The sequence below is a fragment of the Mixophyes fleayi genome, chromosome 4, assembly GCF_038048845.1.
Source record: "Mixophyes fleayi isolate aMixFle1 chromosome 4, aMixFle1.hap1, whole genome shotgun sequence".
Taxonomy (NCBI): domain Eukaryota; kingdom Metazoa; phylum Chordata; class Amphibia; order Anura; family Limnodynastidae; genus Mixophyes; species Mixophyes fleayi.
Genome location: NC_134405.1, coordinates 126,414,737 through 126,440,502, shown reverse-complemented (window position 1 = coordinate 126,440,502; position 25,766 = coordinate 126,414,737). Strand labels below are relative to the sequence as shown.

Here is a 25,766-nt window from a genome sequence, read left to right as displayed (position 1 = left end):
CTGTTCCTTTACTTACATTTGCATTAGCTTCTTTCATCTCTTCTCTTTTCTTCTGTCTTCTGTCTTCTTGCTTGGTCCTCTCTGCGTGGCTCCTCACTGAATGTCGGGCGTGACTTGATGACGTCACGCCCGACATTCAGTGTGAACGGAGCAGAGAGGAGGAAAGGACGCTGGCGCAGCGATCACGTGAGTATTTTTTTTTAACTACTCCGCTCCCCCCACCAACTAACAGGGCGGAGCCAACCTCAAAGTCCCCCTCCCCAGTACAAAAAAAGACAAAAGCAAAAATTATTTGAGGCCCGGGATGAGCCCCCTGACATGTCCGGGTCCAGGTAAATAGTACCCGCTCCTCCCCCCCGCTCCTTTCAGCGGCCCTGGGTGTGATTCTTGACTCAGAACTAGTCTTTGCTCCCCCCATCAACCCTTTATCTAAATTTTGTTACATACATATAAAAATGATTTCCAGAATAAGCGCATGTCTCACACAAGACACTGCAAAACAACTCACATAAAGCAGCGCTGTAATGTGATAGATAAGTAAGTGACCAAAATAAAAATCAATGAAATTGAACCAAGGCAGGATACATATAGATCGGTCAAACCAGAGATATTACAATAAAATATTTAATAAATCAATATTTAGCAATACATTAACATCACAAGATGTAACAGCCAATAATTAAAAAACAAGAGAATAAAATCGTTGGAATCCAAGCTGCATAAGTAAAAATCATGAAAAGTTCTTATGTAAAAAACTATACTGTAGTCATAGTTCATATACACCTGATAATAATATGGCAGTCCATATACTAGGATAATCCAAGTGTAATCCTCCCAAGATGATAAGTGTAAGAAACAAATTTGCTGAATCGCATATACTTATCAAAATAGTGCAGTAGTCTCTCATGTAAATATTTTATTGTAATGCCTCTGATTTGACCGATCTATATCTATCCTGCCTTGGTTCAATTTGATTGATTTTTAATTTGGTCCCTTACTTATCTATCACATTCCAGCACTGCTAAAGCAGCGTGTGTGTGTGTTCTGCAGCTGCAGTGTGTGGATTTTAAGTGTGGTGTAGCCCAGCGCTGGATTTTTTTCCCTTATTTTACAAGACACTGCAAATATTTTAATTTATGCACTCATCATCTCCACGTTGACTATTGCAATCATCTACTTACTGATCTTCCCATGAATCAAAGTCACACCCCTACAATCTATTTTGCACACAGCAGCTGACCCACTCCGTTAGTTTCTACGGGTGGGGTATCTTTTTCCGGCTGAAATATTGCCAACAGCAGTTAAAACCATTTATAAAAGAAAAAGCAGATTACTGTGAGACCGACATAGAGGAAATGCAGACTTACCCTAAACACGGTTGATGCTAATTGTGACTGGAGAAGAAGCCCGCTATGGGATTCTCGTTACTTAAAATGGCCTCACGGAGACAGTTTTAAGGGGGCAATGGCAGGACCCGCTGCGTCGATAATATATGGAACACTTAATCCTAACCCTAACTGTAAGCCTAATTGCAAACCCTAACCCTAAACCTAGAGCTAAATGTTAGATTAGATTATAAACACGGGGGGTCCTGCTATTGCCCCCTTAATATTCCTCAACCATCCTCTTAACCTCTCTAGGTTACCTTATTACCATCCCTGCTGTGTGTCTGAATAATATAGCCAGTGTCGGACTGGGGCATGAAGGGCCCACCGGGGAATGCAACACTATGGGCCCACCAAAGGGGGTGTGGTCCGCCATCATAGAGGCGGAACCAGACACTAGAGGGGGAGTGGTCAGTCCACGAAAGACAGCTAGCACCTTAGTGTAGTGAAACTACAAGCCCCAGCATGCTTTGCCAATATATAGCAGCTTATTGCTGTGAGGATATGCTGGGACTTGTAGTTTCACAACACCTGGAGTACCACAAGTTAGCCAAGCCTGCACTAGACTCAGATCATTTGACAGACTGTCCTACCTGTTGTTGTCACTTTTACCACCTGTGGCTGCTGGTTTCTTTAGTTGCGGCTTGTCTGGATACAGGAATGTTGAGGGACCTATTTGGAAAAAATAATGGGTACATTTAGAAATGCCAACCATCCCTGCCATTAAATCAGCAGCACCCACATTCAATTATAGACCCAAACCACCTCAGCATTAAAGGTCCCATCACCCCCTCCCTATAGTGTTCTCTGTGCAGCCCCCCCTCACTAGAGTTTAGTATATTCATGCCCCCCTATAGTTTAGTATAGACAGGCAGCCCCCCTATGCCACATAGTAGTGCCCCCAAAACAATGCTATGCCACACGGTAGTGCCCACAATGTTACGCCACGCAAGTGTCCCCGATTCATATTATGCCTGCAATAGTCCTCTCAATTCACACACATTATATATATATATATATATATATATATATATATATATATATATAATGTATATATATATATATATATATATATATATATTGAGAACAGATGTAATGGGAGACCCCATTTACTTTTTACGATGAGCGCTACCTTAGTACTTTCTGGTAAAAATAAAAAGAAGGTGAAGAGGGTGATGCTGCCACTATTCCCAGGGGGTAGAGTATCCTGACAGTACTCAAAAAAATTAAAATTTACAGGGTTTTATGTAGGGATGAGCGGGCTCGGATATCTGAAATCCGAGCCCACCCGAACCTTGCCGATCCGAGCCGGATCCGAGACAGATCCGGGTATTCCCGCCAATTGCAAAACTGAAAGCGAGGCTCCGAGTCATAATCCCGTTGTCGGATCTCGCGATACTCGGATTCTATAAATTCCCCGCTGGCCGCCGCCATCTTCACTCAGGCATTGATCAGGGTAGAGGGAGGTTGTGTTAGGTGGTCCTCTGCCCTGCTATATCCTGTGCTGTGCTGTGCTGTGCTGTGCTGTGCTCAGTCCAGTGGTGCTGTGTCCTGTGCTCTGTCCTTCTGAGTTCAGTGGTGCTGCTGGGTCCTGTGCTGTGTCCTGTTCAGTCCAGTGGTGCTGTGTCCTGTGCTCTGTCCTTCTGAGTTCAGTGGTGCTGCTGGGTCCTGTGCTGTGTCCTGTTCAGTCCAGTGGTGCTGTGTCCTGTGCTCTGTCCTTCTAAGGGCATTGTCATTTCCCCATTATTCCCAAGTTACAAAAAAATTTAAAAAAAGTTATAAAAAAATAAAAAAGAAATAATTATAAAAAAAAGAAATTAAAAAAAATATCCAAAAACAATCCTGCAGTATAAGTCCATTGGTACTGCAATATTACAAAGTTCACTGATTCTGCAGTATAAGTCCACCAGTGGTACTGCAATATTACAAAGTTCAATGATTCTGCAGTATAAGTCCAGTGGTACTGCAATATTACAAAGTTCACTGATTCTGCAGTATAAGTCCAGTGGTACTCTCCTGTGCCGCATATAATTTTTAAAGGCTTTGCCGAGTGTGTGTGGCTTAGGGATACGCTCTCTTGTGCTACATATAATGGAAAACAAAATTTGGAGGATAAAGCTGCGAGGAAAAAGCTCAGTTTTCCTAAAAGACCCGCTGGCGGGGATGCTGATCACATCTGGTCCGGACTGAAGGACCTGCCAATCATTGCAGGCATGTCTACTGTTGCTGCATTGGATGCTGTCACAATAGAAAAAATGGTGGAGGATTATTTTGCTGACACCATCCAAATAGACATGTCAGACAGTCCATATTGTTACTGGCAGGAAAAAAAGGCAGTTTGGAAGCCCCTGTACAAACTGGCTCTATTTTACCTGAGTTGTCCCCCCTCCAGTGTGTACTCGGAAAGAGTTTTTAGTGCAGCGGGGAACCTGGTCAGTGAGCGTCGAAGGAGGTTGCTTCCTCAGAACGTTGAAAAAATTATGTTCATAAAAATGAATAATCAATTCCTCAATCAAGTACAGCACTGCCCTCCAGATACTACAGAGGAACCTGTGGTTGTGGAGTCCAGCGGGGACGAATTGATAATGTGTGAGGAGGAGGAAGTACACACTGTAGGGGGAGAGGAATCAGAGGTTGAGGATGAGGACGACATCTTGCCTCAGTAGAGCCTGTTTTGGACTAAAAACAATATTGTGAGGTGTGAGGTGTTCAGAATAGACTGGGAATTAGTGGAAATGATTGTTATTGAATGTTATTGAGGGTAATAATAGCGTAGGAGTGAAAATAAACCCAAAAACTTGATTTTAACACTTTTTATGTTTTTTTCAAAATAAATCCGAATCCAAAACCTTTAAATCCGAACCAAAACCTTTCGTCAGGTGTTTTGCGAAACAAATCCAAACCCAAAACCTCAAGGAAATCCGAATCCAAAACACAAAAAACGAGACACCAAAAGTGGCCGGTGCACATCCCTAGTTTTATGGGATGGGCGCAAATCAGGGGGGAAGTGGGACACACAAGGATACAAACATACGCACCTATTTGGACTGTAATGTGTATCTAATACTGGGTGTGTGTAATGATCAACAAAGCTAAATTAATATCAAAACCAATATTAATAACATTATAATCCAGTGTTATCAAGATAAAAAAACTGTAATACATAAATGATTTTTTAGCACAAACAATATAAACAACTGGTTAAAGTATACTTACCCAAAAGTTGATTGATGCAGCCTCTCTGAAATTCTCCCTTCAGCGGCGTGGGAACATCAGCTAACAGGGTGAGTGGGCGGTCACATGATCGCAGCTGCGATCGCATGTGAAAGGTGAAAGATGACTGACTGTCAGTGACAGCCAGTCATCCGCAGCAGCGGGGACGCCGGAGAGGAATGCGAGCACCCTGGTGTGAACAACGGGCCTCCAGGTAAGCTCCGCCCACATCTAAAAGGGGGTGTGGCCGTAAGGTAGCCGGGCCTACCGGTAATTTTACCGGTAGTCCTGTGAGCCAGTCCGACGCTGCATATAGCCCACTAAGCACTTTTTACCTTTGCAATTTGGCTGGAACAATATGCAATATGTAGCACTTAATGTCCTGTATCAAACTCCCATTGTCCCATAGATTGTAAACATGCAGGCAGGGCCTTCTTACCTCTTTACTGATAGTAAATAGCTCCCATTACTACAGTGGCACTGACTTTCTGCACAGACTACATGCTTTGGTCATGAGGGTCACAGTCACAATGGTAGTTAAATGATTAAAGGTATTAAAAAAGATCTTTTCAGAGTTCGGAGTACACCATAGCACTCTTTGTACAGCATAATGATTCCAGAGTACACACCTTTCCCAGCTTCATTCATTGTTTGTGAACCAGTGTTTGACACACAGTAACGTTACACTTTTCTGACTCTCAAGATGTATTTAGTGCAGACTGCTTTACTCTGGATTCCACTACTATGGATTCTGAAACGCATGTTCTTCTCCTACCTGTGGCAGGACTTAAAGTTCTTCTTGAGAGCAGCAGGCTATGTGCAGAAAATAGATCAGGAAGTTCGACGCTGCCCCTCTTTTGGCATGTTGGATATGTTTTCGAAACAGGTGTCCACAAGACCTAATCAGATACTTATTTTTTACCAGGACCAGTCATATACCTACAAGGAGATAGACCTTAAAAGCAACCAAGCAGCATGGGCTTTAGCGCAGTATGCAAAGCTGAAAAAAGGTGACTGTGTTGGTATATTACTGGGTAATGAGCCTGCATATATCTGGCTTTGGTTGGCACTAGTGAAAATAGGATGCCCGATGGCTTGTCTGAACTACAACCTCCGTGCTAAATCCTTGCTTCATTGCTTCAAGTGCAGTGGGGCAAAAGTGCTTATTGTTGCTCCAGGTAAGACACCTGTATAGTTCTGAGAACTAATTAAGATAGTGAAGATATAACCTATCCGCCAGCTTGAGAGGTAAACATGTAGTACTTGCAAGAATTTATTTGCAGGAATGTCCTACAGATGTTCAGGACGTAAAGTAGTCAAGTAAATTTTGTTTCTAAATATTGTATATTTCAGCATGTATATGTACATGGATATCTGTATCTATTCATGTATGGCCAAGATCTGCAGTCTCTACAGAAATTAAGTATAGGTATAGAAGGTAAAAAGAATGTTCTAAAGCTGGGAAATTCCTTATAGCTCAAGTGCATTTATTAATACTTTCAGTGCCAATTAGACAAAAATTAAGTCTCAGAAACTGGTTAACTAGTAATATATATTTCTAAGTATTGGAAACCTTGATTTCAGAATGTATGTACTTTTACAGTAAGTAGTAATTTGGAATATGTTTATCTTGCTATTTTATACATAACTATAATCAATTTAATTGAAAAATACAAATTACAGGATATAACACAATAGTTCCCCAGGGGAATTGCATAAAATACATGCTAAGATTATGTGTATATTGACGTTTGTAATGTTTTTTTATTGCACACTAAAAGGCAGGTAGAAACTAGAGATGCTCACTGACCCCTGTGTTCTGGTTTTGGTTTTGGTTGTTTTGGTTTTGGTTTTGGATCTCGATTTTTTTCTAAAATCCTTTTTTTTTTTCCTAAAATTACATTTTTATTTCCCCCCCCCTACATTATTATTAACCTCAATAACACTAATTTCTAGTTATTTGCAATCAACCCTAATAACACTAATTTCAAGTCATTTGCAGTCAATTTTGACCACCTCTCAGGTCACAATATTATTTTCAAACACTTTCAAAGACTGTAAATTTAGAAGACCAAGCCTGCCAGACCTATTATTTGTATTTCAGCAATGACAATTAGCAATGAAGCTCTCCTCTTTGTACATTACCCATATAACACAATACAATGTGACTGCAGATTTAGAAGACCAAGGGGTAAATGTATTAACATGCGGGTTCTTCAACACCCGCGAGTTCAGCGTCTTCGGCGATTAAATTTAAAGTGGCGCTGCATTGTAAAGGTTTCCCTTTACAATGCAGCGCCACTTTAAATTTAATCGCCGAAGACGCTGAACTCGCGGGTATTGAAGACCCCGCATGTTAATACATTTACCCCCAAGCCTGCCAGACCTATTATTTGTATTTCAGCAATGACAATTAGCAATGAAGCAATGGAGCTCTCCTGAATGTCTCTGGAGACTTCGAAGAACACTGCTACCCCTCCTCTTTCTTTTCTACCTATGACGCTGCCTAACTGCACTAGAGACTGCCAAGAACTGTGCTACCCTTTCTGTGTCCCTCTGTGAAATGGCGCTGGATCGCCGTGGAGGGCGGTACTTATAGAATCCAAAGCTTGCGAGATCCGAGATCCGACGACGTAACAATGACGTTTTGCCTCGTTTTTAATTCCGAGGGCGTGCGAAACTACCTAGCTGGCTCGGCTTGGTACTTGGATCTGTGCTCTGTTCCCCGAGAATCGAACACACCCGAACTTGGCAGTTTTGATATGTGTTTAGATGGTTTTATAGATGTGTTCAATTTGCATTTTTCTTATTATGTTATTATCTTGTTGAAGCCAAAAATGTAAACTCTTCTTAATCACATCTAATTGTATTTATTTACAGCTATTTAATACTCAGGCTTCTAACCACAAACGCCTCTTTAACACATTTAAATCTATTCTGAATCCTCCTGCCCCAAATCCTCCAACTACCATCAGTGCACAGGATCTTGCTTCCTATTTCAAGGACAAAATTGATAAGATCAGACTTGAAATGATATCATCTCCCTTGACAAGCAATCAGCTCAATTCCTTTGTAGCACCCTCTGACACTCTCTCTTCATTTGATCCCACAAATTGGGAAGTTTCTACTCTCTTCTCATCTTCCTACTCTACCTCCTGTCCTCTTGAACCCATTCCCTCACAAATTGGTATGTCCCTGTCTCCTGTGCTCATTCCCCCTCTAACTAAAAACTGTAATCTATCTCTCTCTAATGGTATTTTTCCATCACTATTCAAGCATGCAGTGATTACTCCCATTTAAAAAAAAACTGAATTCTGACCCTAACTCTCTCGTAAATTACCGCTCCATCTCTCAGCTCCCATGCCCCTCCAAGCTTCTCGAGAGAATTGCCTACACGCGCCTCACACACTTACTTACAGCAAGCAACCTATTGGATCCTCTTCAGTCAGGCTTTCGCTCTCAACACTCCACAGAGACTGCGCTGACCAAGGTTGTCAATGATTTGATCACAGCAAAAAATAATAACCATTACTCTCTTCTAATTCTCCTGGATCTCTCTGCTGCATTTGACACTGTTGACCACTCTCTCCTCATACAAACGCTACAATCCCTAGGTCTTGAAGGCACTGTCCTATCCTGGTTCTCATCCCTCCTATCTAATCGCTCTTTTAGTGTTAATTTCTCTGGATCCACCTCTGCTCCGCTTCCTTTATCAGTTGGAGTAGCACAAGGCTCAGTCCTAGGTCCTCTGCTATTCTCTATCTACACCACTTCTCTTGGAAAACTAATAAGCTCCTTTGGATTTCAGTATCATCTCTATGCGGATGATACACAAATCTATCTATCCTCTCCTGATCTTTCACCATCTTTGTTGTCTCGCGTTACTGACTGTCTTTCTGCCATTTCATCTTGGATGTCTTCTTGCCAACTCAAACTCAATCTTTCAAAAACTGAATTAATAATATTCCCACCCAAAAACAGAAGCTTCCTGCCTGACATTTCTATTTCTGTTGATAAAATGACCATAAATTCCACCCTGCAAGCTCGTTGCCTAGGTGTAATCCTTGATTCACAACTGTTGTTTATTCCCCACATTAACTCTATATCTAAATCATGTTACATACACCTAAAGAACTTTTCCAGAATATGCACATATCTGACACAAGACACCGCAAAAACATTAATTCATGCACTCATCATCTCCCGCATCGACTATTGCAATTCCCTCCTTACTGGTCTTCCCAAAGTCAGACTTGAACCCCTACAATCTATTTTGCACGCAGCGGCTAGATTGATTTCCCTTGCAAACCGTTATTCCTCTGCTGAGCCACTCTGTCAGTCTCTACATTGGCTGCCTGTATTTCAACGAATCCAATATAAAATTCTTCTACTAACATATAAGGCCATCAACAAAATTGCACCGACATACATTTCCTCACTTGTCTCAAACTATCTCCCAACACGACACCTCCATTCTGCACAAGATCTACTTCTTTCTTCCACTCTCATCACATCCTCCCATTCTCGGTTACAGGAGTTTTTCCGGGCTGCACCCACTTTGTGGAATTCCCTCCCACGCACAGTAAGACTTTCCTCTAGTCTTCAAACCATCAAGCGTTCACTGAAAACCCACCTCTTCAGACAAAGTTATGATATTTCTCAACCACCATCTTAATCTCCCTAGATTACCCTATTACCATCCTCTACACTGCTAACGCAAGACAACAACCCTCTGACCAACATTGCAACACACAAAGCCCACTTAATACTTTTACCTTTGCATTCTAGCTGGTCCATTTTGCAATATAATGTAGCACATGCCCTTGTGTTTCAAACGCCCATTGTCCCATAGATTGTAAGCTTGCGAGCAGGGTTCTCTTACCTCTCTGTCTGTGTGTATCACCCAGTATTGTCTTATTAATGTTTGTTCCCAATTGTAAAGCGCTACAGAATTTGCTGGCACTATAAAAATAAATGTTGATGATGATGATGATGATTTATTAAGTTATTTATATACTGCCTACAAATTATGCAGCACTTTACAAGGAATTTTTAATCATTCACATCAGTCTCTGCACCATTAGAGCCCAGTGCTGCTAGGCAGCAATGCTAACTACTGTGCCATAGTGCTGCCCATAACTAGAGATGTTCACTGACCCCCCTGTTTTGGTTTTGGTTTTGGTTTTGGATCTGGATTAACTTCTTGTTTTGGTTTTGGCAAAACCGCCCTTGCGTGTTTTGGTTTTGGATCTCTATTTTTTCTCTAAAATCCCTATTTTGTTTGCTAAAATCAAATAAGTTGGCTCTTTGTTTGTTTCTACATTATTATTAACCTCAATAACATTAATGTCCAGTCATTTCCAGTCAATTTTTGTCAAGTGACAAAAACACTGCTACCTCTCCTGTTTCTGTGTGAGCAATGGCACTGAGCATTGTCATTGGAGAATGGAGAGTGACAAGAACACTGCCACCCCTGTTTCTGCATGATCTCCTGGGGAGGGAGGTACTTATGGAATCCAAAACCCATGAGATCCCTCAAAGAAAGTTATTTAATTAGAGATGAAGAAAATCTAGTACACTTTAGTAGCTTTTAATGCATTTCTAGAAGCCAAACTGATTTGGATTTTTGGCAGTAATCTGCTTCCCTCTCATGCTTGCACTCACTGTGCTAACACTCACTGTGTTCCCTCATTATATTACATTACTGTAACAGAGCGAATGGTTGGCACCCCAGAAGTAGTGTACAGAAGGATTATACCGACCTGGTGGTATGGTAGAGAGGCAAAGGTCCCCCCAGTAGTGTTGGAATATAACAAGGAGCACAGGGCTAAAACTGCATAAACTAATGGGTTTACTCTCTTTGCTTGTGGCATAAGGTTTTACCATAGCAACTAATAAGTAGCGGTAGTGTAGGTAAGTAATACCACAATACCATCAACATTCAATGTTATTCAACATGTCACTGAATAAATATATCCCACTTTAGATGTAGGCACTGTACTTCAGTGAAATGGATTTCACTGGATAGATACTTTATGAGGCAACTGGTTGCTATGAGTTAATTAGACCATTACATTAAATGCTGCGACAGCAGATAATATAGACCAATCAATCACAATATTTTAGTGCAAATATACAGATTATACTTATCACACAAAAATGAGTAGGGATGCAACAAGGATTAATCCAGCGGGTTCAGGTTAGATGCTTTAGAAGAAATGACTGTAGACTATGGTCACTTTACGATATACAAAACCCAAGGGAGTAGATTGTAATCAACAGGTTTAAGCAAAGTTTCAGCTGACACATGAAGCTTATTTACTTGTACAAGTTGAAATCAGTAATCACCTTGATGCATGCATGACTCCTGAACTACGTAAACAATGGCAATTCTGCACAATAAACGATTTCCAGTATAAAGGACTCAGTGTCCACTTAGCAATCTGTCTAATGGAATAAGCAGCTCTCTCTCAGCAACTGTAGGGTTAAACAACTTGCAATACTCTCAACAGCAATCATTTTAGGCAGTTTCAACAACAGAATCAAACTTCTGATGCAATATAGACAAACTCTTGAGGTAAATGATTGCTCTCTATGACCCAGTCAACTTTCAGATAACTTTAAATACAGCAGATTTGGATGGAACAAACTCTTCCTTCAGAAAGTGCTAAAACACCTCTCAATAGCAATATTACAGTCCCGGTCCAAGGTTTTAATAACACAGTTTGATGTGTCACTTAAATAACTTGAACATCGCAAAGCAAAATAATCTTATCTGTCTTCATATGAGTCCTGCTGACATCTCATGGGCAGTGGCAAGTTAGTTTTTTTCTGTACTGCAAAGGTGCTTCTTTTTGGGCTGGCTGCAATCATCACTCAGGACAACAATTCAGCCATAGCATTCATTGGCTCTTTGTGGGAAGATCCTACGTTAGCTCAGTCAGCAGTCACACATGTCACTTCTCACACTAGCCAGTCTGTTTTTGGCTTCTCCCCTTTTTCTGAAACCTTCTAGTTCATTCACTGAAGTTTGCCCATCCCAAAATAGCAGATGCAATTTGTATTTAACTTCCCAGATGCACTCTGAGAAACTGTAGTTTTCTGAATGAGTGCATAAAGTAATATATCTGTGATTTGCAGGGTATAATAATACTACTGTGTACCTCCAATTATGTTACAACCAGTGCTAGGTGTTCTCCACATGCCATATGTTTTGCCAAGTTCCTTGCTCACAGATATTAGCCATTCAATATGCCAAGTGCCCTCCCTCCTCATATAAAGTCATGTTTTTTTATATGCCATGATACTGAGCCAGCCAGCAACAAAAAGCCCTTTCCCCATGTCATAACTGAGAATGTCCCCTAAGGGCCCTTATCAGTACTGATCTAGGTAATATCAGGCGCCGTCCCTCTTTCCTCTCCTCGGGACAGCTGTGTGCTTCTCTGTCATGCCCTGCGTCTGGTTCTTCGACAACCAGATGCAATATTTCCGGCCAACGGGACACAATGCTGAAGTCAAGTGGCGGTTGCTTACATCACTGCAGATGGTAATTATCTCCTGTGCTTCCCTATATAATGAAGCCTCTAGCACCATTAGGGTGTCAGAGTATTAGGTCGTCCTGATCTTAATGGTTACGAGAACTCTGACTCGCTTCACACCTACACAAAAATTCCGATTTGACAAAAGAATGAATACAATATAAACAGACTTACCTGAAAACCGAAGATCCAGATTTACGATGGCAGCGACTTGCTGACAGGCAGTCATTCCAAAAACCCAGCTTTCCGGCACTTTAGTTTCACGTCAGTGCGCCCTACATTAATGTTAATTTAAAGTGGCAATGTGTGAACCCTACAGGCTAAGTCTTAAACACTTATCCTGCGGGGTCCACACATTGCTGCTTTAAATTAAAATTAATGTAGGGCGCACTGACGTGAAACTGAAGTGCCGGAAAGCTGGGTTTTTGGAATGACTGCCTGTCAGCAAGTCGCTGCCATCGTAAATCTGGATCTTCAGTTTTCAGGTAAGTCTGTTTATATTATATTGCAGGGACGCATTAGACTCTGTGCCTCCAGACTCAGCAGTGCCAATGTTTGCAAGTAGGCAGCATCATATTTGATCAGTGTGACATGTAAGTGTATCATGAAAGCTAAAGCTCCTACTTCAGCCAGAAGAAAATTTCCTCCTTTTTGTTCTCCTCTTCAGTCTGTTTCTCTCCTTTACATGTGATATCACAGGACACTGACACAGAATAAATCATAGAACATCAGTGGTTCTTTGTCAATATAGTGCAGAACTATCTGCACTAGTGCCAATCAATACTGTACTCATTTGGCAGTGACAACCAGAACAGCATGGGGCCCAACATTGGGGTTTGTCTAGACACAAACAGCTCAACCTGTGCATACGCATATTGCTGTATTCTGTTTTGATATATAATGGTAATGAGGTAATTTTCTAGTTATCATTACAAAGGACATTGTTTTAATCATTGGACTATATACATCAGTATTTTGTTGTGCTTTAGTTTGTATAATTCTGACCATACTCAGATAAATAATGTTGGGCTATTTGGCTGTTTGATAGATGAAAATTACCTTTATGTGGGTGTAATCTAAAGCTGGCTGAATTTTAGCCACACTTATATGACCACTTTGGGGAGACTCAGAAACAATTGTTATACCCTATTTTTTTATTGCAATGTTTACATTTGTTTTTGTGATGTTCTGTCATTAAAAAGGAGAATTTAGCTATTACTTTTTTCTTAGTGATTTAACCCTACTAACTACATAGTTATATAGTTAGTAGGGTTGAAAATGGCATATGTCATGGCCTGCTGGAGAGATGTGACCCGATCATGGAGGGGGTGGGCCAAACTGATGTGTGTCTAGTACTCGGCCAACCTCTAACATCACCCTTCCAAACTAGACAGCAAAGCCACTGTAACGGTTTACTGGGATACAGACCCCTGACCTGCCAAGACTAACACTCACCAGAGGCGCGGAGTCTAACGTAGCGGCTGGCCTTCACCAAGAACCGCCGCAAGGTGGTATGCACTTTACGGCGACCGTCACGCAGGTTGCGGTCGTCTGGTAGTGGGGCAGGTTCCACGGAGTTTGGAGAGTCAGAGCTTGCTGGAAGCAGAAATGACCGCTGGGATAGCGAAGCGGTATGGAGTACTGCGGATTGCAGAATGACCGCTGGAATAGTGGAAGCTGTACAAGTTGCTGCGGATTGCAGGATGATTGCTGCGGATTGCAGGATGACCGCTGGAATAGCGGAAGCTGTACATGTTGCTGCGGATTGCAGGATGACCGCTGGGAAAGCGGAAGCTGTACAAGTTGCTGCGGATTGCAGGATGACCGCTGGGATAGCGGAAGCTATACAAGTTGCTGCGGATTGCAGGATGATTGCTGCGGATTGCAGGATGACAGCTGGGATAGCGGAAGCTGTACAAGTTGCTGCGGATTGCAGGATGACCGCTGGGATAGCGGAAGCTGTACATGTTGCTGCGGATTGCAGGATGACCGCTGGGAAAGCGGAAGCTGTACAAGTTGCTGCGGATTGCAGGATGACCGCTGGGATAGCGGAAGCTATACAAGTTGCTGCGGATTGCAGGATGATTGCTGCGGATTGCAGGATGACCGCTGGGATAGCGGAAGCTGTACAAGTTGCTGCGGATTGCAGGATGATTGCTGCGGATTGCAGGATGACCACTGGGATAGCGGGAAGCTGTACAAGTTGCTACGGATTGCAGGATGCTGTATGGAATTGCTGCAGATTGCAGGAGGAATTCACTAGGAACATCCAAACTAAACCTAAGATCAGGCTCAGAAAAGAGGAAGAGGCAGGTTTAAATACTGGAGGGAGATTCTTTAGCCAATAGAAGGCTGAGAAAGGCTTTAAAACAGTAATCGGGTCTGCACATGCGCAGACCCATCCAAAATGGCGGCAGCCACAGGGAGTTCGTCGGAGCGCCGGAGAGGTAAGCGAGCCGGGTCCCGGCTAGTGGGTACCCGGCGTGTGACAGCCACACACATCACTGCTTGTTTACAGCACTCCCTACTTCAAGTTCATAAAACCACCCCCAATTAATTCTCCCCTTGACACCCCTCTTTCTGTCCCCAACTAATCCTCCCCTAGATAATTGATAATGAGTGGCAATTATTTCCCCAATACACACACACTCTACTTACCTGTTGTGAGGCTGAGATAGCAGTGAGAGCAGACTGGCTCTAACAGTAGGTCAGAGCTGCAGTGTCTGGTGCGAAACTTATTCTCATTTAATTCTCTCAAGCCTATTAGTTCAGTATGTGATAGTTTGGCAGCAAATCAGAGTGCAGCTTATTAAAGGTCCGGAATCTGGTTACTTATAAGTTTAAATATAAGACAGCAGTATCATATAGGAGAAGCAGATGGAGTGAAAGTTGAAATCACTGCTTGTCCTAGTAGAGGCAAATTGGGGTTGCAGCTAGGCTCACGTTTGAGGGCCTGATTGTAGCCCAACCGCTGTGACCACTATTGCTACCAGTCTCAAATTTGTTTTTCATTGTGATTTTGTACATTTAAATTGTGTAATTTCCCACACCTGTGAATTTCTCACCCAGTGTCTTCTCTAACATTCCAATCTTATAACATAATCATTATAATCTTGGCGAGTGTGACACTGGAAACCCAATGGTCATGATTGTAAAATATAGGTAAATAGTGTTTTATATATTGTAACTGGGTTATAGGAACAGGTGACATCTCTTGGGGTAGATGGCAGTGTACAGCAGCAGAGAAGTCACACAAGTCCAAGGTTTTGGTACAACTGGCCTTAGCCAGTTTTATTAAGGAGAAAAAAATCAAATTTCAAAACAAAGGCCTTGGCAGTCCATCACTAACTAAACATATGTCATTTGTGACTATCAAACTAAACAAAACATAAGAAGTTCAACACATATATGTTGCTCACAGCCAATATCAGGCTTTCTGTTAGTATCAGGCTTTTTCTTTTAGAAACTACAGTCCCTTTCCTCAGGCATAGCAGAGAGAGAGACTGACTTGAAATCCCTTTAAACACACTTCACAGGTGCAACCATTAATCAGTCTACTGTCAGACTGGGAGGACAGAAGACCCAGACTGGGCCTTGTAAATGGAGCCCACCCTTCTTACTCCATTTACAACCTAGGGAACCTTACCAGCTTTTCCCTAAAGCTTTCCTACGCAAAACAATCTCCCTGGGGTATTTAAAACATGTAGGTCAGAAGCCTGGGGAAAACATCCCTGTCCAACAATACTAGTTTAGTATATTTGGCATTTTATATATATATATATATATATATATATATATATATATATATTTATTATACACACACATGCACACAGTGGCCAAAGTGAAAATTTAGAAGTGGTGGTATGAAAAACATAATGGTGTTGTAAGTGAAAGAAATGTAATAGTTTACAATGAAGTTAGTAGGAGAAGTTGCGATGTGGCATACCACAGTATACACCCCCCCTTCAACCACTGTGTGAGCAGCATCTGAGGGACTTTGCCAAGGGTCAAATTGTGATGGCTAGATGACTGGGTGAGAGCATTTCTAAAACAGCGGCATGTCTTGTGGGGTGTTCCCGGTATGCAGAGGTTAGAACCTACAAAAGTGGTCCAAGGAAGGACAACCAGTGAACCAGAGGCAGGGTCATGGTGCACAATGCTCATTGATGCTCGTGGGGAGCGAAGGCTAAGCCGCCTGGTTCAATCCCAAAGAAGAGCTACTGTAGCACAAATTGCTGAAAAAGTTAATGCTGGCTATGATAGAAAGGTGTCAGAACACACAGTGCATCGTAGCAGAAAGCGCCTACAATAGGCAAATTAGCGCAAAATTGGACCATGGAGACATGGAAGACGGTGGCCTGGTCTAATGAATCACATTTTTCTTTTATATTACGTGGACGGCCGAATGTGTGTGCCTTGTTTACCTGGGAAAGAGATTGCACCAGGAAGCAGTGTAATTCTCTGGGCAAGGTAATGTTGGGAAACCTTGGGTTCTGTCTATCAGTCTATCTCTCCCTGCACTGCAACCTTGATACTAAACCATAGTCCCGCAAAAAAATTTTAACACACAAATCTTCAGTTCTCCCCACCAGTTCCCTGTCTAAAACAAAACAACAAAAGATTTAGACCTCCTCTCCAAATGATATATTTCTCCCTCTCTCTTTCTACCTCTTGTTCTACTTTCCTGCTCTCTCCCTTGTCATTCAGTCACCAGCTCAGCTCAGCTTCCCTGCTCTGGCAGACCTTTTCTCCTCCTCATCTTTCTGTCTCCTGTCTCTCTGCCAGGCTCACACTTCCACTCCCGAGTTTCAAGGCTCGCCTTTTTCCTTCTCAGCATCCCTTGCTCACTTTCCCTTTCTGTACCACCTGTGCATGACTGTGAATGTCAGATCTCAACAACAGGCATGCTGGGAGATGTAGTTCTGTGACATCTGTGACATCTGGGACCCAGTCAGTTGCGCATGCACGGGCCATCCAGGTCGATGGCGCTACATGAACATGCTATAGTGTTTTCGAACAAAAAAGAAGACAACTTACAAAAGACACATAAAGGTTCCATGGCTATGTAAATGGAATTCTGAAATACAGTGAATAGACACTAATTCTACCCAGAGATGCAATTTTGATACTATACATTTTAAAACATATCAAAAGTCAGCACATAGAGAAAGATGCTAAGTTATTATTTTAGTCCTTGAGTGCTTTTTTTTTGTTTTTTGTTTTTTTTAAAGGTGAAGTGGAGAAGTACAACTCATTTACACTGCATAGCTTGGCTTATATCTAATATTTTGTAATTATATTTAATGTAATCTAAACAAAATTACCTGTCTATATTTTATGCCTTCTATTCAGAATAGATACATAACTTTTTAAAATAGTTGATTATGATTATTTTTTAATATCCCTCTTAATTAGGCAATGAATAGCGTCCTTTGATGTGTATAACATTTGCATAAAAGTTTTATTTACAGGGAACAGTGAAAACCCTTACATACATTGCAGGCTGCCATACTCATTACAGACCACTCTAGAGAGGTTTCTTATTTTTCCATTTTGATATTTCTTCATTCAATAATGACTTGTTCTCCTGACTGAGCCGCGAGACACCAGCTAGCCATACTATTTATACAGTGTAGAATTCCCATGCCCTGCCACTACTTCAGACCCATTATATTAATGTCCATAGGTCATATTGTGTGCAGATTCTAGGATATTCTGTCTGCCTATTATGGACCTGACAATTTTCACCTAGATAATCACTCATCATATAGAAATTCCATTAATAGTTGAAGAGGACTAATTGCAGTGATGCAGCCTGCACTCCTGATACATTTAACATGAAATGTGCCTCCATTCTTTTGTTGAATGTAAATTTATTATAGGCACATCTGTTAAAAGCAGTATAAAAACAATATCGAACATCTAACATATTTGTGATTAAGTTTTCATGACAACCCCTCTTTTGTTTTGACCAGAACGGAAGGATGCTGTGGAAGAAGTGTTGCCTGCTCTGGCAGAGGAAGGGGTGCTGGTGTTTTACCTGAGCAGAGAATCTCCCACTGACGGCATTCACAGCCTACTGGATAAAGTGGAAGCTGCTTCTCAAGAGTCAGTGCCTCAATCTTATAGATCCAATATTACTCCAAAAACCCCAGCAGTGTACATTTATACATCTGGAACTACAGGTAAACCGCATTTATTCTTTTGTTTCTTAAGAGCCAGAAACTTTTTATATGGTTATATCAGTGGCATATTACACTAGTTGCGCAACCCAGCACTCATACAAATGGTGAGCTTAAATGGGTAATTTCAATTTCCTGGAAACACTGGATACACATTACAGATATGGGATACATTAGCTTGAAGGCTTAGGACTTAGGGTTGTCAATGTAATTTATTATTCTGTAACTCAGAGGAATTAAAAATTAAACCTGACTTTCCCCACATCTCCTCCTCATTAAACTGAGTGTTCCTCACAGTGATTGTAGTAGTAAGCATGCAGTGATTATATGTTGTTTTATATGAAGCACAGTTATTGTATAAATACTAGATCAGGTAGCAGTCATGTATCTGTTACATTGATATTCAGTGCTTAAATTTGACAAGAAATAACACACTTAGGTGGCGAAAAGATTCAGGAACAAATGTGCTTGAGGAAAAAACACAACTGTACTTGTGTAACACCCCTTTCCCTTTGTCTATGGGGAGAGGTGCTTTTAATAAAATGCAGTTCTCACTTTTTCTTCTATGCAGTGCCTCCACCTTAGTCAGAGTCACGTTTGATCTTTGTTGGGTAATGTCCAGCAAATCTGCTACACCAGAGGGAGACTAAGAAAACCCATTGCCCTCAGACATACAAATAAACAATCAATGCTTCAGACTGGTCTTTAGAAGCCACACCAGCACATATATTTTGCCATATAAAGATTCATTTGCATATAGATATACGAAGAAAATGGCAACGCACGTATCAAACAGGACTTGTCAGTGCAATAAAATTAAACGCACCAGCAATACAATACATAAACAAAGTTCACAATGATGTTTCTCCCAATGGCTCCGTTTCATGTCTCTGCGGTTCACACCAACATCTCTTTGCTCTGACTCCTCCTTCACAGCAGCCCTTCCACCCCCCATTTTCCTGCTCTTGACAGCCTCTGCATGTCCCTGTGACTCCGGTCTCACCACAAAGCATTTTGGGGGACGTAGGCTCTGAGCAGCCTAATCATGTTCCATTCTACATACGCATCTCACTTTTGTCCATAATTAATTTATATTTTATTCAGAAAAATAAAGACTATTAAAAATATATATATTTAATCGGTCCCATCTAAACAGGAATGAGTAAATCCAAAACATTAAGCAACATGTTTCACAAACTCATGAACTAGCCTCAGCACTACCCAGCCTTGGCTAGTTGTCAATATAACAGGGAGACAACGGGCATTGGTTTTCTTGTAATGGTGAACACAGCATCCTGTCCCCATAGACTACTAGTCTGAAAAGCACTAGGGCCCTTCCCAGCTCTGTGGGCTGTCAGGGCAGAGGTAATAAAAGATTGAGATCCCTGGAATGGTAAATGTAGCACCTTAGAGGTCTCAGTAGAATGTTAATGGGTCCCTAAATTCCCCAAACCACTTGTTCACCACTTTACTATAAAATGCATGCAATCTCTTGTTTTCGTTATTTCTTTTATTCCAACTGGTTGTTTTTTTCCTATTGGGAAAAGAAAACAATCCCATAAAAGCCAACACTAGACTGCTCATTATGAGCACATGCAGGCAACAACTTTGAACTAGTTTCATTAGCCACTCACAATAATCACAATAGTTTTCCGACACTGGCTGCTTTTGATTAGCTAAGCGATTTCCTAGTTACTTTAGACCACAGTCATTCAAAACAGGAGATTGTGAGCAATCTATTAACTTTAAAATATTCATTTGTGGGCAGAATTTGGTCAGAACAGGGTGTGGCTTATTTTGCCCCAATTTCATGATTCTAAATGTAGGGAGGTATGCATTGGGAGTCCTTAACATGGAGTAGGAAGCAAATTCCCTGTCCTCCTACCAAAATCCAGTCTAGATATTCTGCTACAAGTGAATCTGTGCCCATATTTCCTTCAGATCCCACAATGGTATTTGCTCTCCCCTTGGGCACACTTATAGGTCAGAAAACGCAACAATTTAATACATTTCAGGTGAGGAAACGCATGTCATGTCTAGTCACTTTTCAAATAATTTTTTACTAATCGAATGAACTGCTGGATTCCTCTGTATAGCAAGGGGCAGTGGCTCCATTTATACTGGCATTTTTGGGTCGGATTACAGTGTGGAATCTCTCCAAGTTTTGAAACAACTGGGTACATTTTTATTGTCTTTCTTAATAAGTGTTGTATTTCAATATTTTCTTTTACATATTAACAAACTGTCCTCAGAAATTTTCTGTTCTCTGATTCACCCCATGGAACTAGTGACTATCATTGTAGGCAGACAAGAACATAACTACAACATTTACACGTATACATAGAAATGACGCAACCATAAGGGAGGAAAAAGATGTTTTAGTCAGTAGGAACCTGCTGTAAATGCTTTAAATACCTGAAGACAATTATCACCTACTGAGATGGATTTATGTCTATTCGGGTACCCATCTCTCGTGTACTATTTTTCCATCTAAAAATCAAATTATTCCATCTAAAAATAAATGTATGAATTTACCCATCTTTCATAAGTTTGCCAATTTTCATCAGAAAAAAAAAATTGTTCTTGTTATTTTGATTTATTTAAAGATATGTTTAACTAGGTCAGAGTCTCTTTTATTATCATCTTCATTTCCTGCATTTGAATATTTCCCAGTTGACGAAGGAAGTGTATATGTGTATGATAGGAATTAATAATAGTTGGGAGGTTTTGGGGGCACTGATGTTCTGGCATTCATGTGGAACAATATTTGGGAAACTCCCAATCTTAAGGATTTTTTCTTTAGTAATTACCTATTAGTATTCAATATGAATATTACTTGAACCTGTAATTATGATGACAAATATAATAATGTACATTTCTTCTAGGTCTCCCCAAGGCGGCTGTTATAACTCAAGCACGTCTTTTGTACAGTTCCTTGATAAGTGAGCTATCTGGACTTACAAGCACGGATGTACTGTACATACCACTGCCTCTCTACCACAGCGCTGGCCTTATGATTGGGGTTCGTGGATGCATTCAGCAAGGTACATTGCCTAATTTAAAATCGTTTTGTGCTTCCTACCTAGCTAAATACTACATTGCTCAATCACCCGGCATGTAGGGCTCTTCCAGCAGCATACTGCAATATGAAAAAAACATGTGGGCAGGATTTTAAATAGTCAGTGAAATATTTGGAAGAATTGTTACGTAACACAGAGTCAAATAAAAAAAATTCTAGAGACTTCTAAACATCACAGTTAGCCAATGTACAATACAGAGGCCACTACAGTGGCCGATGTACAAATATAGAGGTAGCATTGAACAATAGCCAGTAAAGCCCAGCATTGTCTGATGTCAAAAATAATCCACACAGTTGTTAAAGGTACAAGTGTGCTAATTAAACGTCCTGTGGTCATCCAATCAGCTGTTTCAGATTCCCCATCCCCATAGCCAATGTCCCATAGCCTGGCTATAGAGTGGGGCGAATAGAAAGATATTTTTTCATCTTCACTCGTGGGTCATAACTATTGTCAAAAAGGTTCATTAAGACTAGGGCTCCCATAATTTTGGAATGAAAAACTGTAACATCCATGTGACCAAGGGTGTAGGAACCGGGGAAGTAGAGGGGGCAGATATTCCCCATGATTTCTGTTGGGTGGTCAAAGACTGTGTTTTGACCTCCCCCTCCTGAACTACACAAAAGCCTTCATGCTACTTGTTGAAATCATGGTATCTGTTCTAAACTTGTGAAACTTTATTAAATGATAGATTGTCTTAGTATAACTACCAAATGTTCTTTAATATATATTGCCTTAGTGCAGATTTAATACAGATTGATTGATTTGTTTATTTAAAAAACAAAAAAAAGTGTTGTATTCATAAACATTTAATATATAACCTATATTGATGATGGACAACTATTCACTTTACTTTTACCCTGAATTTCGTGTGGTGAGTCCAGTAACAAACATTAGATATAGCAATATAAATTTATGTTAACAAACTGGATGTGGAAAAACTGCACTTCCTCACTTCTTCTTAGATGCATAATGCAGCCTATCAGGGAAGGTGTGTATAAGAGGAGGGTCCCTTTGCTCTAGAAAGTGGAAAAGTTTATTCCTAGGCGCAATGTAAGATGTATAGTAGCAAACACAAATTTAATGGCAAATGCAAACATATATAACCACATTGAGTGGTCTGGACCACAAATAAGTCAAGTATAGTACCGATAAATAGCAAGGTATTAAAAGTAGAGTATTCAACAAGATGGTGTTCGAGAATAGTCAAGGACATACAATATCAGTCCACACATGATAGTAAGGTAGTACCCGGTAAGGTAGTCATAACTGTAGTAGCCTAACAGGAGCACAGTCCTATATACGTGTGTAGGTATAACCACAAGGTAACACTTGTATGTTAGTGAGCCAAAAATTCTCAATAGGCAAAGATAGTTTCAATAGACAAACAAGTTCAAAGCTAAAAGATATCCAAAGGCATTGAAATGGCATTAGGCCTCAGGAATGTCACAATATAAATTGTCCTCTTAATAAGGTATGGTGTCTGATGCGGTTGTGAATGTACAAAGTATATTGCGTTAGAGATAGAAATCGCTTCAAACATTTTTGGGCAGTGGCAGCAGGTAAACAACAGGTCGTGGGTAATGACATACACTCGCCCTCTCTGTGGGAAAGATTCCCGGGGTTCCAGTGTCTGCTGAAGTCTTTTGCGCATGCAAAGCAGGATAGGCGGTAGTAGGGTTCGTCTTTACTGCACCTATCCAGGGGCAGTAGTTATGTTAGAATTCCAAGTGTAGATGATAATAACAGCTGTTTTGTGGTTAGTTTGTTAGAAACCTACGCGTTTCACCTGACAAGTGCTTCCTCAGGGATAATAACAATGAATGGAGGGCATATGCCGTTCTTATATTTAGTAGGTGATGATGAATCTATTTCAAAGGAGGAGCAAATCAGGTTGTTTAAGATTTGCATCAGTCCAGCCATTGTTCAGACGATACTGATGTGGGCTAGTCAGCTGTACATAGAGCTATAGGTTGTTGATCAGTCTATGTCCTCTGAAAGGCATTCATGATAGTATAGTCCAAAGTGATGGTGAAGTGGTATACATACTGAATAACCTCCTAGAGATCATAGCAATGTATGTGTAATCATATAGCTGTTACGAGCCGCGGCTCCCCAACGGGCCGCCGCGGCTCTCTTCCGGTTGTCCCAGGCGTCCCAGCCGTCTCCATGACGACCGGGACGTCACTTCCGCCCTCCGGGTCCCGGTTGCCTGGGCAACAACCGGGACGCTCTGTCTCTTCTGCCGCAGCGCCCGTCCAGCGGTCCTACAGCCGGGCACATGCGCGCAGAGGTAATTAAACTCTTTGTTTATTCCATGCTTATTTTTGCATGGCACATTAAGGTATTCACTCCACTTTATTGTTCATCCTTGTCCTTTATACAGGGCATTATGGCCTCACATAGGGGTTATTGGAGTGTAGGGAGGAGTCTCGCTGGCACTCTGCTTCTATTGGTGTTCCTCACTATTTAAGGCTGTGAGGACAGAGCCTCACTGCCAGTTATTGCTCCCAGTGTAGCTAGGCTCCTTGTTCCTGTTCCCTGCTCCTTGACTGGTTTTGCTAGACCTGATCTCCCGTGTATGAGCCCTGGCTTGTTTCTGGACCCCGTTGTGTTGCCTGTGACCTCTGACCTTGGCTTGTTCTCTGGATTTGTTGTCTGCAGCCGGCCCTCGACCCTTGCCTGGATTTCACTCTGCTGTTTGCTTTTACACTCTATTCCTGGGTTCTCCCCAGACAGTGCACATCTCACGACCCTCTGTTGTCTGCAGCCAAGTCTGTCCCCACCACTAGGGGCAACAGTGAACACCAGACTTTCAGAGCAGACTCCGAGTTTTGATGTACTGGCTGGAGGGGTTCCCAACAACAGCTTATTGTGATAATATAAGATATCAGCAGCATGTGCCTAAAAAAATACATATCAGTGAATAAGCAGGAGCAAAGCATAATGTAAAAATAGGGTGAAGTATAAAAGATCAGAAATGATTGGGTGCAGACAAGGAGCACCTATGGGTATGAATTAGAGGAAAGGGTTAAGGTCAAATTCCAAATTTAAACCCTTTGGTGATAAGATTCTATGGTTGAAAATCCACTTAGTTTCTTCTTGTGAAATAAGGTGAATGACATCCCCTCCCTGCCTTGGCTTATTGACTTTACAAATACCAGTGAATTTCAAAATGGAGGGGTCATGGTTGTGGGAGTATAAAAAATGATCAGGGACACTGTGAGTTGCCATTTGATTTCTAATATTTATGAATTTGCCATTAAAGTTGTATGTTCTACTTAGAGATGGTCACTGACCCCCGTGTTTTGGTTTTGGTTTTGGATCTGGATTACCTTCGGGTTTTGGTTGTGGATTTGGTTTTGGCAAAACCACCCTTGTGTGTTTTGGTTTTGGTTTTGGTTTTGTTTGGCTTTGTTTTGCAATTTTGTTTAAAAATCAATTTTTTGCGGGCCTAAAATAGCCTAATTTAGTGCTCCACCTGTTTCATGGATAAGTAAGGTAATTGTAAAGCTAATAAATTATGAAAAAAACAGTTTAATTCCTGGTAGGCCATCATTAATTCTACACACAAACCAGATTGTCTTCCTCTCCATCTATGCCTATTAGCAATGCAGCTATCGTCTTTGGGTGTATATTACACCCTACACTTATAGTTAAATATAAAAAGAAAGGGACAAAGGCAGTTTGGTTTCTTTCTCTCTAGGCCCCCCTCCACTTGTAGAAAATAGTAAAAAAATCAGCCGGTATAGACTGTACAATATAAATTGAAATGGACAAAGGCAGTTTGGTTTCTGTCCCTATAGGCCCCCCTCCACTTGTAGAAAATAGTAACATATTCAGCCACTTTAGACTGTAGAATATAAAAAGAAATGGACAAAGGCAGTTTGGTATCTGTCTGCATCAGACTCCCTCTCCACTAGGAGTAAAATAGAAAACTATTCAGCCGTTATAGAATCTAGAATATAAATAGAAATTGAGCAAGGCAATTTGGTATCTGTCTGCATCATCCTCATCAACATCATCATTAGCGCCCTCGTCGCCTACACAAATCTCCCCCTCATCCTCTTCGAATTCCAAAGTGGCATCCTCAATTTGTGTATCACCGGCTATACTCGGGCTGTTCAGGCACACATCAGCAGAACTGCTGAAAGGGCACTTCTTTATGGGTACACAAACAGAATGCTCACGATTAGGCATACCACTGGTGAATGGACTCTCGACAGGGATTGGTGTCATTTCTGATTCAGAGCATACATTATTCTCTAATGCCTTACTGTTATCTTGCAGCTCGGCTGTGTAGGCGGGTATTTATGCATTTCAAATATCGTAAGAGCCGAGCTCTGAGATCCGACTATGTCATGATGATGT

At 41.2% G+C, this 25,766-nt stretch overlaps 1 protein-coding gene across 1 annotated transcript in view; it reads left to right on the top strand.

Annotated features, from left to right (window-relative positions):
- The first annotated feature begins 5,301 nt into the window (after window positions 1-5,301).
- LOC142151996 (long-chain fatty acid transport protein 2-like) overlaps window positions 5,302-25,766 on the top strand; it is a 65,982-nt gene continuing 45,517 nt past the window's right edge. The window contains exons 1-3 of the mRNA XM_075208170.1: window positions 5,302-5,776; window positions 18,112-18,321; window positions 21,204-21,362. Of these exons, the coding sequence (XP_075064271.1) occupies window positions 5,302-5,776; window positions 18,112-18,321; window positions 21,204-21,362 (844 nt within the window). The remainder of the gene's footprint in view (window positions 5,777-18,111; window positions 18,322-21,203; window positions 21,363-25,766) is intronic.